The sequence below is a fragment of the Suricata suricatta genome, chromosome 11 (assembly GCF_006229205.1).
Source record: "Suricata suricatta isolate VVHF042 chromosome 11, meerkat_22Aug2017_6uvM2_HiC, whole genome shotgun sequence".
Taxonomy (NCBI): Eukaryota; Metazoa; Chordata; class Mammalia; order Carnivora; family Herpestidae; genus Suricata; species Suricata suricatta.
The window spans coordinates 49481567-49497504 of record NC_043710.1 but is presented as its reverse complement, the minus strand read 5'-3'; the positions used below and the strand labels follow the sequence as shown (position 1 = coordinate 49497504).

Here is a 15938-nt window from a genome sequence, read left to right as displayed (position 1 = left end):
CAAGAGGGCCGCGCCTTCGGGCCCGGCTCGCAGTGGAGGCAGTGGAATGCGCGGGCGGGCCTCGGCAGCGCGGGGCCGAGACGGCTATGCGGACCCACCGCGCCGGGACCCGCCGCCCTTGCGCCGGGACCCGCCGCCTTTGCGCCGGGACCCCTACCTGAGTCCCCGGGAGGAGGGCTACTTGCCCAGAGACAGCTACTCGAGCCGAGACTACCCAAGCTCCCGCAACGCCCGCGAATTTGCTCCAGCGCCTCGAGAGTACACCTATCGCGATTATGGCCACTCCAATGCCCGGGACGACTGTCCGTCGAGAGGCTACTGCGACCGAGACGGCTACGGGGGGCGTGACCGCGACTACACCGATCATCCTAGCGGAGGTTTCTACCGAGACCTATACGAGAGCTATGGAGACCCTCGTAGTGCCGCCGCGGCGCGGGCCCCCCCAGTGTCTTACGGCCGAGGAGGTCGCTACGACGAGTACCGTGGCTGCTCACCCGACGCCTATGGCGGCGGCCGCGACAGTTACGGCAGCGGCCATAGTGATCGCTACGCGAGGGGCCGCGACCGGGTAGGCAGAGCCGACCGCGGGCTCTCCCCGCCCTTGGATAGGGGGTGCCTTCCCCAACGCGATTCTTACAGCCGCTCTGGCCGCAGGGTCCCCAGGGGCGGAGGCCGCCTGGGAAGCCGCTCGGAGAGAGGGGGAGGCCGGAGCAGATACTAATTACCAACGGACTTGAGACCAAAATTCCGTTTTCAAAGAAACTAACGAAGAAAGGAGTCAGTTATATGCTAACTACCCAAGGACTAGTACAAGGAAGAGTTGTTTTTACCTTTTAAGAATTTCCTGTTCACTTCCTCTCCATAATTTTTGTGCTTTTTGGGAGGAAAAAGTTAAAACTCGTTTAATTGCGTTTTGGAATTGTTAACATTTCTTTCAACAAGCTCATGTTAAAAGCATAAGACGAACCTGCGTACTAGTCTTCTTATATTTCCAAGTAAAAATTCTTCTAAAGGCTTCCTCCCTTCTAAGTTTTCCTGATAAGTGAGACAAACAGTATCTGCCCACCAAAAATGGAAAAATGGATCAATCTGTTATTCAAACCAACTAGATTTGGGGGGTGGGGAGTGGTAGGGAATTGGTGTATGCTACTCTTAAGATTTCAGGGTGTCTTTCAAACTGAGACTCATTGTTCCCAATATTTTAAAAAATGACCAGCAACAAAAGCAAAAATTATTTAGATGCCTCTTTAAAGGAAGCTCTATTCACTCTAAGTCTAAAACAAGCAAGTGGATAATGCTGGGCATATTTTGTCTTTTTGCCATTACTTTGGGAATCTGCAGAATCTCCTGTTCCCTTGCTCCCCAAAATACTATTCATATATGTTGAACAAGGATGGAATACTAAATTACAGATTTGGCCAACCAACCATAGAGCTGCAAAAATCCCAGACAAACAGCAATTAATAGCCTTTATTTTCACCACCAACAAATTATTAAGAAACAAGTAAAAAATATAGTAATGGTGAATTTGGGGATCATAATGGCTTCTGTACCTAACTCCAAGCTACTTGCCCTTGGCTCTAGAGCCAGCTGCTGGCTCCTGTGGAGAAAATTAGTCTTCTGCTCTTGGGGGTGGAGGAATCAAATGTGAAGCAGCATGAGAGCTCAGAAGCTCAGAGAATTCCTGAGAGAGCTTGGCATGTCAACATCCTGAGGAACTCATCCTGGTGTGAGGGACCTGGGGATGGGTTGAGTGCTCTATACTGTTAGGCTGAGGAGAAGGGCTTGGCAGACGAAGATCAGAGGGGCTTCCCCCAGGGTGCCTCAGAAGGGATGTAACATCTCTTTCTACCCCAACCTCAGGGCAAGAAACACCTTTTCCAGTCAGCGCCTGTGGAATTTCCCTGTTTATCTGAGAGAGAGGTAATTGCACAGTCAAGGAGCTCTAGTCACCGGAGAAAGAAGGATCAGGTTAAAATAGTAGGACTCCTGTTCTGCAGAGTAATTACTGGAGGAAACAGATGAGCACTTCAACAACAAAAAAGTACTTAAAGAGATCTGAATGTAACACACTCACATACACAACTCCAAAAACATGACTTTTTGACAAAATAATAAAGTAGGTGAATTATAGGAGGGGCTGCATTAGTGGCCCAGAAGATCAAATGCAAAAAAAAAGAGCTATAAAAAAAAAAGTCCAGGAATCACTCTGGCAAAATGTATAATACCTTTATGGAAAAATTATTGTTTATTGAAGGATCTACAAAAAGACCAAATAAATGGAGGTTTGTATCATGTCATGGTTGGGAACACTTTTTATCATGACTGTTCTTAACCACACCAAATTAATTTGGGAAATCAGTACAACTTCAATGAAGTTACAACATGATTTTTCCACACAGCTCCCTTCTCTTTCCCAATAATACCCATTTATTTGTGTGATCTACGATGGAATACTAAATAAAAGATTTGGCCAACCAGCCACAAAATTAAAAAAAAAATCAATAGCTTCATTCACTACAACAAAATTTTAAGAAACAGGTAGGAAAAGACACTAATGGGAGATTTAGTTAAAAATCCTAAAGCTTATATGGTGGAATAAAGAGCAAGAAGAACCAAAGCAATTCTGAAAAAAATAATAATTAGAAAGGACTCACCCTACCAAATATCAAAACTTGTAACAAAGCTATAGTAGTTTAAGCTGTGTGATATCAACAGACAAGAATAGACTGACAGAGCCAAGACAGTGAGCCCAGAAACAGGCCCACTTGCATATGAAAACATGATATGTGACAGAGGTAGCTTTAAAAGTCATTGGCGAAAGGATGGACTTTTTTTGTTTTTAATGGCTATCTCTTTGCAAAAAGATAAAACGAGATCCCTTAACTCAGCATACACAAAAAATACATTCTAGAAGGTTTGAAGATACAAACCTGAAGACGAAATTTATAAAGTTTAGAAGAAAATGAAGAAGTGTATCACATGGGGTAGAGAACTTTTTAAGACCTAAAACACAAACCTAGAAGGAAAATGTTGCTAGAATTTTCCACATTATTAAGATATTTTTTATGGTAGGACATTTAACAAAGTGAAATATCAAACCATAAATTGGAAGGATGTATTTGCATTGAAATCCCAAAAGAATGCTTAGGAACCATTAAGAAAGAAAACACCAAGGAAAAAATAAAGGGGGCAAAAGAACTGATACCTTTCTGATAGAGGTAGGAATTGACATCATCACTTTGGAAATAATTTTGGCAATGCCTAGTAAAGTTGGAGGGTGCATACCTTATGACTCAGAAAGGCCAAGGAGAGGACCTAGAGAAACTCGCACATGTACACCAGAAGATATGCACAAGATGGGGCCTCACTGCACTCTGAATGTTAAGAGTAGAAACAGCCTACCTGGAGTGGATCAACTGAGGCTTATTATAATGAAGGTCAATGTAGAAGCTAATGTGAATCAACCAGATCCACATGTATCAACCTAGGTAAATATCAAAATATTTGTTGGGTGGCAAGTTGCATAAATACAGGTGTAATAACAAAATACATGATTGGAGTAATACACAAGTCAGAAAGTTCAGTGTGAGGAAAGGAAGGTGGGATGAGGAGTGGGCTTTGGCCAAATCCGCGTTGTTTCTTTAACAGGTGGGTTTTAAGCAAAAGGACAATGTTGACAAATTTCTGTGGTATGTACATTAGCATATCTTCAGTATTCTAGAATTTTGATATATTTCATAATATAAACTTTAATATGAAAAATCAAGCTTAGCACAGCACCAGCATATAATGGCTACTCAAAAATTTTAACTGTTGTACTGAACCTGCTGTTCAGTTGCAGCACTCTTGTCAGTGACTCTCCCTCTTGGCTTTGTTTATGGGTGATGCCTTATTCTATTTGACTTGGTTTGTAGAGGCTCCTGTCCTAGACTGGGCTCATAGCTAGCTCACCATAACCTCAGTGGTAGAATTTGCATATCTAAGGACCAAATCCTATAGGAGAGTATAGGTTCCCACCTTGACATTCTTTCTGAAGTATAATAATGATGAAAACCTTTTTATAATTAGCAAAATGCCAGTTTCTGAAGAGTAATCTCCTGAATATTAAAACTATTAATAACTTTTTAAAAAGTGATGTAAACATTTGGAAATAAAGAGTCCTGCAGAGCTTAGATGAGTTCAAGTCATCATAGCATACAGAGGCTACGGATTTCTCATGTACATGTACAATAGAGCAGCCCCAATGTTTCTTTACTGGAAATTACTATATAAAGCTATTTTTAGGGAAGTATATGAGATCTAGCCATTGAGAACTCTTGCTTATAATTTCTTTCATGTTGATGAGCGAGGGAGCGCATACCAGGTATTTCATAGGACTTACCCACTGGGTATAATTTAAAGAATGTGCATCTCCTAGCCAAAACCTTTGTGTTCTCTGTCTTGCACTTGGCTCAGCCTACTCCTGAGACCCTATCTCCACATTCCTTCTGTCCAAAACAGGGTTCAGAAGCATCGAAAGTGCCCATGTAGCAACCGACGCATTACTGAACCAGGTGAGGCCTGAACATCTTCCATCTCTGATTACAGCCTGAATCCTGTTGTGGGTCCCGGGGCTCTCCTAGAGTGCTGGAGAAGAATGGGGAAGAATTTTCTGCTTGTATTCCTTCTACCTGGGGCCTCTAATATGTCTCAGCCTTTAGAGTATGTGAGGTTCACGCTGCTACCCTTTTAGCCTTTAACCTTAAAAGAGATGATGTGATTTTCCTTCGCACAGCAGTTTCCTTTTTGGGGACAATTACTCTGTTCTCAACTCTTCTGAGCATATATAGGAAGTCACCAAGCAGTATCAGATTGTGTCACTTTTGCCATGCACACATGGAATCCAGTGATAGTGGGAATTCCTTTTAGGATTCATATATTGTTTGTGGTGACGTTGTTTCTGAAGATAATTTCTCTTACGGGGTAGTGCATCTAAGAATTCTTTAAAAATTATTCCAAGTATAAATATTTTGAGGGTAACATTTAATATGGGTATCAAGTGCAAAAAATAAACTATACAGCTATGGACAATGATGACTCTGTGGAATGTACTATTTATCAGATTTACTAAGGAGAATGAACAAATCTGAGGATGTATCATGAAATCTTAAGGGAGAGCATTAGGAAAACATAGTGAAGCTTCCCTGTAATGTTTGGCGGCTGCTTGTTAATCTTTTGGTCACATAAAAGAATTTTCATTCTGCTATTTATGTGGCTTGGCTAGTTTTATTACAAGTTTTGACCTTCAGTTTTTTTCATGTGCAAATGGTGATCATATCTTGTAACAATTGTGAAAGTTTAAAATAAGATAATGCATATAAAGCCTGCAGCACAGTTCACTAGTAGTATCAGGTGCTGTGCACATAGCAGTAGCTCAGATTTTCTTTTAGGGTTTATCCTTTCCACTGACCAGTAAAATTGCTATGTGTTAGAAGTCTCCAGAAAGTTCAACTTGAGAGTTTTATTGTTTTTGTACTCAAGGTGTTCTCACCCAGCTTGAAATCATGCAGACATATTTGACTCTTCACAGCCCTCACTCTACCTCTGCCTTCTATATTTCTTGACAGCTAGGATGACCCAGAACGTCTACCAGCAGACTCCATTTCCCATTCCTAACCAGTCAGAAGTGAGGCAGATAGATGTTACCAAGATCTTTTTTCCTTCAAATCTAGTAAGGTTTAGAATTCTTACTCTCTGGCTTTATTGGCTTAGACTTCATTACCTTATAAGTAAAATACCTATAAGTAAAATAGCTGGTACAGTGCCAGGATTTTAAAAGGTTTGGCTATTGTTATTTACAATTGACCCAGGGTGCAGTGCACCTCAGGAAATCCCTGAGTTGTAATAGAGTGTAGTGATTTGGAATAAGTAGCATGAAATCTGGTAGACCTGAATTCAAATCCTGTATCCACCACTTACTAACTGCGTAATCTTGGTCAGGCTACTTTATAACTCCCTGCTTTGCTCTCCCGGCCTATGAAACCGCAGAAGACCAAAGTAGTAGAAAATAAGTGGTACTATAATATAATGGCTGTGAAGGTATTACTCTGCATAATGCCTCATCTGAGATGTTGGGGGAATGGAGCCAAAGTCTTGCAATTGAAGCTGTATGACCTAGCAAATTAGCAGCAGGATTTGCTGCATCAGCATTCATGATTGAGAATGAATGAATGAATGAATGAATTCATGATAGGGAAAGCCCTATATTTGTTTATTTAGAGAGTGAGTGAGAGAGAGAGAGAGAAAATGAGAGAATCCCAAGATGGCTCCATGATCAGCCCAGAGCTCCACATGGGGCTTGATCCCATGCCTGTGAGATCATGACCTGCACCAAAATCAAGAGTCAGACGTTCAACTGACTGAGCCACCAGGATTAGCTCTTTTCTAACACCACAGCTGTAGGGGCAACTATGGTCCAAGCTGTGGAGCTGATCATGATTGATTACCTTGAAAACTAGGTCTTAACCAGTTTCCACTGATCCTTTACTTGAGGCCAGTTTCTTTCTGGGAGGCCAACCTGCTGGGGATTCTGTTGGGATAAGTTAATCCTCATCTCCTGGCTAAGCAATGGAGACACTGTGGTGAACAAAAGTAGATAGACATCATTAATCCTCAAAGGGATTAGTGTTCAAAAGAGATAGACTTTTGTTAAAAAAAAAAAAAAGGCAAAATTTTAACTGTGATAGGCATGATGAAAGAGATGCCTAGTGCGGTGAGATACTATAGTATAGTCATAAAGGTTTGGTGTAGTACAGGATGTTGGAGAATTAATCCTTAAGGAAGTGATGATTGGATTCAGATGTGAAGGATGAAGAAGAGCTACATTGCTGGGAAAATTAAGTGAGACAATCGGTTAAAGCATGTAGCACGTGGTAAGTTCTCATTAAATAGAGGCTGTGGTTTTCTTGTTGCTATTCATTTTTGACATCAAGATAGATTTTGCTGGAAGTTTAAGCTATATGGATAAGTGTGAAGGAACACAGATAAATCACTAACATATTAATTTAAGAAGGCATACCTTGAGGTTGATTACCAGGAGAGCACCAAGGGGGAAAGCCAAAATGTGAATCAACAAAGGCAGAAAATAGATCAGTTTGAGGTCAAAGTAATAAGAAAAAAATTAACAGGGAAAATGTGAATTAACTGGGAAACAGGCATGGAGAGTTGGGATTAATGGCATGGAATGAACTGCATTTTTAGTGACAACCCTTTGAAGTCTGAGTCACCTGCCTGGAGAAAGTCACTCATCTTAAAAGTGTCAGGACTGCTTGAGTATGAGATGAACCAGATCCTGTCTTTATGCTTAAGGCACTCAGAGTCTAGTGTGGTTGGCAGATTGTTCTGCATCAAATTTCCTACAGGGCAAATTAGAGGGCTAGGAGATAGGTGTGGGTATTGTGCTAAGGGGGAAAAGGAATTCTGATTAGAGGAAGGCTTTCCAGAGGATGTGAATTTCAAGGTTGTCCCTGACACAGGGAAGCTTCCCCTTAATGTGTGTATATTGTGCATTTTAGAGAAACCTTGGTCCATTTTTTTTACTTACACTGAATTTTAGGATTGTTCTCGTCTTTGTTGATTTTATTCCCTCTCTGCTAATTTATATCTACTTTATTCCATTGCCAGTTGAAACTTAGGAAGACAGGAGTGGTGATGTGAGCTGCTCTTGACTGTTACATCCCTGGCATCTAAAAGATGGATCGTAGAGAAAGGTTGGAGGCAGAGGGCCATCCTATACATGAAAAAGCTTACATTTTTAATATTTAAATTGCAGTAGTGGATTAAGAAATTGGGTGGAGAAAGTGTTTCCAGGCTCTCAACAGAGGTTAACCCATGAAAACAGTCCACTAGATGGCACCAAAAGATTATAGATTGCTGCTTCATGGTTTCCCTCCCCACGCCCGCCACCTAGAACTAGAGCTCCAAGGCTGCAGCGTGTGGCTGAGTGGTGCTTGTAACCTTCCTTCTGGGTATAAGGAAATTAAACAGGTGCAATTGGAAATCTCCAGTGAATCAGATACTGAGTATTGGGTACAGTTGGAAAGACCAGAAATATATCCAAGTGCATACAAGTATTCAAACTGGTAGGGAAAGACAAATAATAATTCAGTAAGTAAGGCTGATTTACTTGGCTAAGTACTTTGGGGGAAAAAATGCATGTGTACACACACACACACACACACACACACACACACACTTTTGTGCTCCAAAATAAGTTCCAGGTGGATTAACTTTTTTTTAGGTAAGTTTTTTTGTAAGAAAAATATACCCCCAGTTTTATTGAATTATAATCGACACATATCACTGCCTAAGGTTAAGATGGACAGTGTAAATGGTTTGACTTACATATTACGCATGTGAAATGCATACTGAGATGTTTGGTTAACATCAATCATCTTACAGGATAAAATAAAAGAAGAAGAAAAACATTTCCTTCCTTGTGAGGAGAACTCTTAGGATGTCCCCTCTTAGCAACCTTTCTGGTCATCATGTCATACTCTGTAACCCTAGTGCTTACTTATGCCTGGAAATGTATACCTTTTGACCACTTTCCTTCAATTTCTCCCTCTTCCCATCCCCCCACCTTCGGTAACCACAAATCTGATATCTTTTTCCACGGGTTTAAAATAGTTTTAATTGTGGTAAAATACACATACAAGTTACCATCTTAACCATTTTTTAAGGTAAAAAATTTTTAATGTTTATTTATTTTTGAGAGAGAGTGAGAGAGAGAGAGAGAGAGAATGAGCAAGCCAGCAGGGGAGGGGCAGAGAGAGAGGGAGACAGAATCGGAAGCAGGCTCCAGGCTCTGAGCTGTCAGCACAGAGCCCCACGTGGGGCTCAAAACCACAAACTGTGAGATCATGACCTGAGCCGAAGTTGGCCGCTCAGCCGCCTGAGCCCCCAGGCGCCCCGCCATCTTAACCATTTTTCAGTGTACAGCTCAGTGGCCTGAAGTACATTCACACTCTTGTGCTGCCATCACGGCCACCCACCCACGGACCTGCTTTCATCTTGTAGAATGGTAGACCAAAAAGTGTAAAAGCTTAGAAGATGTAGCTGTGTTTTATATAATCTTGAGTTGGGGAATAATTTTCTAAATCCAACAGCAGATGTATGAAAAGCTACATATTGATACATTTCATTGCATAAAGATTAGAACTTTATTTCCATATAAATAAGCCTCAAAATTTGTTAATTTATTATATATATTTATTTTGTTGGCAGAATTCATCTTCATGTGGGTAGAAGACTGTAAGATTGAGGTCCCTGTTTTTTGCCAACTGTCAGCCAGGCACTGCTCTCAGCTCCTAGAGGCTACTACCCCCCAATTCCTTGCCATGTGACTCTCTCACAGGCCCTTTCAGAACATGGCAGCTTGTTTCTTCAAAGCCTGCAAGTGAGTCTCTCCAGTCTGCGAATGGAGATCTTGTGTAACAATAGAACAGAACATTAATCTTACATACTATCTGTGTGGCATCTCCAGAATCACAGTGGTGACATCCCATCACTTTTGCCATGTAATATAACCTAATCAAGGGAGTCCGCCTCCCTACCATGTGTGTTTATCCCAAGGAGAACACATGAAATGAGTTTTAAGAAGATACTAAAAAATTGAATAGAAGTTTTGTGGGGCTCTAAGTAATGTATAGATTACAATTCTATTTTATTTTTAAGAAATTTGAAGTTTTAATTCATATTGGAACTTATTGCTGTAAAGAAACCATACAGTTGGGGGTGGGGAGCTTGGTGGCTCAGTCATTTAACTGTCTTACTCTTGATTTTAGCTCAGATCATGATCTCATGGTTCGTGTGTTTGAGCCCCACATTGGGCTCCGCACTGACGACTGTGCAGAGCCTGCTTGAGATGGTCTCTCTCCCTCTGTCTCTGCCCCTCCCCTGATTGTGCTCTCTTTCTCTCAAGACAAATAAATAAACTTAAAAAAAAAGAGAAATAATATAGTTAAAGAAAAGAGGTTTATATATTTAGGATAAATATCAGAATATTTATGGAAATTATGTAATCATTTAATCTGTTTAGCCTAATATTTTTCAAATTCAAAAATAAGAAATGGAGAGATGGTAAGATAATGTTGACCTATATGATCTCTAAGTTTTCTTGCTGGTTCTAATGATAGTAACAGAAATAACTAATATTTTTGAGTGATTCCTCTGAACAGGTGCTGAGAGAATTTATTCTTCACCTCATTTATTCTTCAGAGCTCTAGGCAGTAGATTCCCTTTTTTATACCCATATCACAGATGAGAAAACTGAGGTCTAGGAAAGGTAGTAGGTTTCTATGATGTCAATCCAAGCTCTGTTCTCAGCTTGAAGTTCTAGGAAAAATAATATTAAGTGAGGAATATTCTTTTCCTATTTAATAAACATTTATATTTCACAATTATAGAAAACATTTAATCAGAAGAAATATTAGCACGTAGGTGCTTAATAAAGATAAGGCTCTAGCAATCCCTCGTTTCACCTGATGTGTTAGTATCATTTTATAGCTCACATTTCACACTTCCTCCAAGGGCAAGGTAATAAGGATAGAACAGGAACACATCTGGGGTGGCTGCCATGGCTCTCTGCTGGCTACTACCTATTCGCATCATTAATTTCTCTACAATTAGCATCTTACCCCTCAGTCATGACACTCTTTTGAAATCAGGAATCTCACCATAAATCTTGAATTGTAATTGATAATGTACGTTTTTTAAAATTCCTATAGTGATTTTTCTTATCAAATGCAGAGAAGCTCAGCTTTGTCAGAATCTTGGGGCACACACCACCTTCATACTGACCACTTTGTGCTAGTAGTTGTTTGGTTGTAATTGGAGATAACTCCTTTTCAGTATTCAGTTCTCTACCATGTTTAAGTTCAGTCATATCCTCACCTGAATCCTCCAGTTACCTCACAGGCAGCAGCTCATTGACTCCTGTCTGGCTTGAGATTGTAAACTCTTAGATGTCCTCATTTCCCCATTATATTATAATACCATCTGCTTTTATTTTTCCAATAACATCAAGATATATAATAGGATTCTGTCTCCAGACTTGAATTTGTGCTGGAGAACCCAATCATTACAACGTACTTATTTTCATTTGTGTTTTATTTCATTATTGAGGCCACATGTGGCAGTGTATGGTTTTAGCCTTCATTTTAGTCTGGAAATTTAATTGTTATTAGCCTTTTTCTCCAGACCTCATTCTGGTTTGGGGTGAGATTCTAAACCTTCTGCAATTGATACTGTGACAGGTGTTTCTACCAAAATTAGAGACCTGGAAAAATGAACCATTTGTTTATTCAATTAGGGGGAAAATGTTCCTGGAGTAGTCATCAGTCTGGGCATTTAGACAAGCTGGACATACAATTCCACTTTTCAGATGCTCGGTGGTTTCCAAGAAAATGTCCTCACCCACTCGTGAGGAATGAAGGGGCACAGAGCATGTGAAAAGGAACCTCTTCATGGCTTGCTGTTGTCCTCGGCCTTCTATTCATTCATATACTAAAGATTAATTCAACACTTAGCTACTGGCTGAGCATGGTTCTGAAAGGTGGTAATGCAGATAGGTCACACCAATTACAGTCTCTTCCTTTGAATATCGATCACTCAGTCCAGTGGGGAAGAAAACACAAACTAGTGATTTTAACCCAACTCCTGTGTAAGAAAGACTACAAACAAAAACATTTCACATTAGGAGCAGAAAACACTTTTGCTTTAGAACAGAAGGAAAACTGAAGACCAGAAATGAAGCTAAATAAAAGACTGAATGAAGTAGGGTCTGGATAAAACTGTTGTGTGTTTATTCTTTTATGTCCAGTGAAGTATTTTTGACACTAGAACTCCAAAAATACATAACAATAGTGAATTGAAAAAATTGCTTTCTAGAAGCTTTGAGGAAACATCATTACTGTAATATAAGGAAATCATAAATATTATGAACATTTTGATAAACCAAAATAGCAAACTAAGATGATTAGTTTTTGCCAAATGGATTTTATGGCCTCAAGAATAACACTGCTTCATTTATTTTCATTATTTCCAGTGGAGTAAACACTCCACATGTAACTAATATATTTGGATTAACTCCTCTGTGCTTCATTTTTTTCTGGGAAGGATTAGCAACAAAGCTAGATTTATGAACCTTGGGGGAGGGGTGTACTTTATTGAACTACTCGTCTGATTTTATACATGTTTCTAAACAACCATGTTCACAAGCCTCAAATGGTGCCAAGGAGAGATGAAATTAACCAGACCTCAGTTCCTTAAGGTTGTAAGAGTGGGCTAACCTGGAGAACTACATAATTAGGGGTAGCCATGGAGTAGTACTTGGTCTAGGGCTGATCCACTGATGTGACAAAGACCCCCACTATTCCTGGCCTGGTGTATGGGCGAGGTGCTGTTCCTTACTAATTCTTTTCGATGGTGCGTTTTCAACCTCAGATTGTTTCCTCAAACACTGATCCACACTTGGCTGAATCTGCAAGTGGACTCTCTGCAGATGGTTGGAGTTCTGGTTTTGTGCTGCACGGCTCTTTGGTCCTCTGGCCTGTGCATGGTGGAGGCCTTGTTCCACTGTGGACTCCTGTCTCTGGACCCTCAACTCAGGGCTTTGTAGTCAAGGCCAGGCTCTGCCTGGGTTCCCTACCTCCTTTCAGTAAAAATGGGCATTTAATAGAAAAATATGAATTGTAGAGCTAGATCTAAGAATGCATAGAATATACAAATAGGATAATAATCATGGAAGTAATCTAAAATGTGAAAGATTTCTCTAAAACCACACTTGTTCAGATTTTAAATAAGTAATTCCCCATTCTATATAAATTATTGAAGAATATTTCTTTTTTAAACATTTTTATAACATTTTAATTTTTATTTCTGAGAGACAGAGGGAGACAGAGCACTAGTGGGCAGAGAGAGAGAGAGAGAAAGAGACTCTAAAGCAGGCTCCAGGCTCCAAGCTGTCAGCACAGAGCCTGATGTGGGGCTCAAACCCACAAACTATAAGATCATGACCTGAGCCAAAGTCAGACACTCAACCGCCTGAGCCACCCAGGTGCCCCTTCTTTTATTATTTTTTAGAGAGGGCATGAGCAGGGGAGAAGGCCAGAGGGAGAGAGAGAGAATCTTAAACAGGCTCCGTTCCCAGGACAGAGAGCCATGCAGGGCTCAATCTCACAACCCAGGGATCATGACCTGAGCTGAAAGAGTTGGGTGCTCAATCAACTGAGCTACCCGGCGATCCTTGAAATATATTTTAAACAATTGTGTCTAAGTTCATTTTGTAAGCCAGTATAAACCTGCTACCAAAACCTAACAAAAATATGAAAATTATAGGTACTTTTCACCCATAAATATAGATAAAAATATATCCTCAATAATATCATAATAATGAGTTCACATAACATTTAAAGAATAACATACCATGAATAAATAGGAATGTAGTTTTATAAAATCTAATAATATACAGTAGACCAAAAGAAAAAAATGTCAGTTGTCTCCACAGACTCCAATGAAGCATTAATAACAATTCAATATTCATTTTTGATAAACACTCTTAGTAAACCAAAAATATAACAGGATAAAATATATCCGTTTTGCAATGTCAACGGATAGCATTCTTAATACTAAAGCAGAAGGAATCTGATCGAAGAAATAAGAGATATTGCCATCATAATTATTCTGTACTGTTTATGGTGTCAGCATATGAAAAAAGGCAAAAGGGATTAAATAAGGAGATGAAATATAATAATGTGCTGATAACATGATTATTTACGTTTAACTGCTCACAAATGAGGAAGGAGCTATGCTGTCAATGTCAAGAATGAAACAGTATTTTCCACCCCCCTCATTTTTCAAAAAGGGAAAATTAGAATGTTTCCCATCCTGCTTACCTCCCATCACTCTTTACAGTTTTGAATCATTGGGATTTTAGATATTTATTGTTTTATGTAGCGTCTCTGGCAAAAATAGTGACCTGAAACTAACGTAACACTATATGTTAATAACACTTCAATAAAGAAGGAAAAAAGGTAGTGACAATGGTATTTAATTCCATTAGGGTATTTTAAAATTATGTAGTATAAATTTTGTTGGTTTTCAATACTTACTGACATTTTTTATACTATCTTCCCTTTTACTATGTTTTTGAAAGCTTTAAAGTTATTTTGTGGTCAGTGAAAGAATCTAGAATAGCTTTTAAGCAGAAAAATGTGGTTGTTAGATTTTGAGTTCTTGTATGGTTGAGAATGTTTTTTAGTGGATTCTCGAATGATTGCTTGTAAGACCAGATAGAAAATGTTGGTGTGTCCATCATTTTCATGATTATGTGTTTTCTGGCATTTATTATTGAAGAGCAGACATCTGAGGCAAACAGGGCTCTTTGTGGTTCATCTTTTCCTTGTTACTTGAAGGCTGGTTTGAATTTATTTTTTCATCCTTTGAATTACAAATTTTATGGGATTACACCTCCCCCCCCATTACATTTGCTGTGGGCAAAGTGAAACATTTCAACCTGTAAATTCAGGCAGTTTTTTAGTCCAAGGCACATTTTTCTTTCAATTAATTGATTTTGACCACACAACATATTTAAAGAATAACACACCTTGAACAAATAGGAATGTGGTTTTTAAAATCTATCAATATAATCTTTTATATCAGCAGACCAAAAGAAAAAAGAACACAGTCATATCCATAGATCCCAAATGAAGCATTCATTAAAATTGAATATCCATTTTGATACAAGCTCTTAGGAAACCAAATATAGAATGCATTTCTATTTCTCTTTTAAGAATGCTTTGTATATGTGTATTTCATGTGCTTGATTTGTCCTCTGTATCTAGTATTTTCTCCTATCATGAAAAACCTGTCTGTCCATACAGGGTCCTTTATTTTGGGGTTTAAGAGTTTTTCCTGAGCATGTATTTACTTTGTTAACTCAGTTTTTTTTTTCTCATAGCAAATCTCCATTTGAAAAATTTAGGAGTCATGCTTTTCAAACCAAACCCTAAAAAAGATCTCCTAATTTCATATGTTGTTTTTCTTATGATTTTGTATTATATTTTCATATATTGTACGTCAAAATTGTGGTAAGTAGGTGAATGGTAGATTTTCTAATGATTTTTTTTAAAAAAATTAATGTTTGTTTATTTTTGAAAGAGAAAGAGTGTGAGCAAGGGAGAGGCAAAGGGAAAGGGAGACACAGAAACCAAAGCAGGCTCCACGCTCTGAGCTGTCAGCATAGAGCCAGATGCAGGGCTTAAACTCACAAACCATGAGATCATGACCTGAGCTGAAGTCCAACGCTTAGCCTACTGAGCCACCCAGGATCCCCTCTAATGATTTTTTCAAAGTTTATTTATTTTGAGAAAGAGAGAGAAAGTGTGGGTGGGTAAGGGGCAGAAAGAGAAAGAATCCCAAGCAGGCTCCACACTGTCAACACAGAGCCCTATGTGGGGCTCTAACACATGAACCCTGAGATCATGACCTGAGCCAAAGTTGGATGCTTAACTGACTGAGCCACCCAGGTGCCCCTGATGATTTTTCTTTATAGAGCAAGAAGTCTATTTACTTGGGGTGACCAGGGGGTGGGACATGCTCACATTTGTCAGCTTAGTCCTTCTTTTTTCCTGCTATTTTCATAGTCCAATTATCTTTACTCTTTTTCATTTTATCTGCTGAGAGATGTCTATTTTAGCAAAGGGGAAGCAAGGTGGCCTTCATGAGAAGCTTATTGGTCCCTTTCAAATAAATACTTGAAGCACCAGCATATACAAGGAGACATTCTAGATTTTGTCAGGTTTTACTCTGCCATTGTAAAATTCCAAACGCCTGTAAGGAAAATTAGAACTGTAGAGCTAGGAGTGGCTTAAGCAAGGAGAATTGCCTTAGTGCTC

The 15938-nt window shown here is 39.4% G+C and overlaps 1 protein-coding gene and 1 long non-coding RNA gene across 2 annotated transcripts; both read left to right on the top strand.

Moving 5' to 3' along the window:
- Window positions 1-6: 6 nt before the first annotated feature.
- On the top strand, window positions 7-1015 carry RBMXL2 (RBMX like 2). Its single transcript, XM_029915377.1, has one exon. The coding sequence runs from the start codon at window positions 47-49 to the stop codon at window positions 719-721; it is 675 nt and encodes a 224-aa protein (XP_029771237.1). The 5' UTR covers window positions 7-46; the 3' UTR covers window positions 722-1015.
- Window positions 1016-3328: 2313 nt separating this feature from the next.
- On the top strand, window positions 3329-9411 carry LOC115272286. The gene is made up of 3 exons (XR_003900342.1): window positions 3329-3491; window positions 4504-4556; window positions 9268-9411. It is a non-coding gene; the product is annotated as an uncharacterized LOC115272286 (long non-coding RNA).
- Window positions 9412-15938: the final 6527 nt, after the last annotated feature.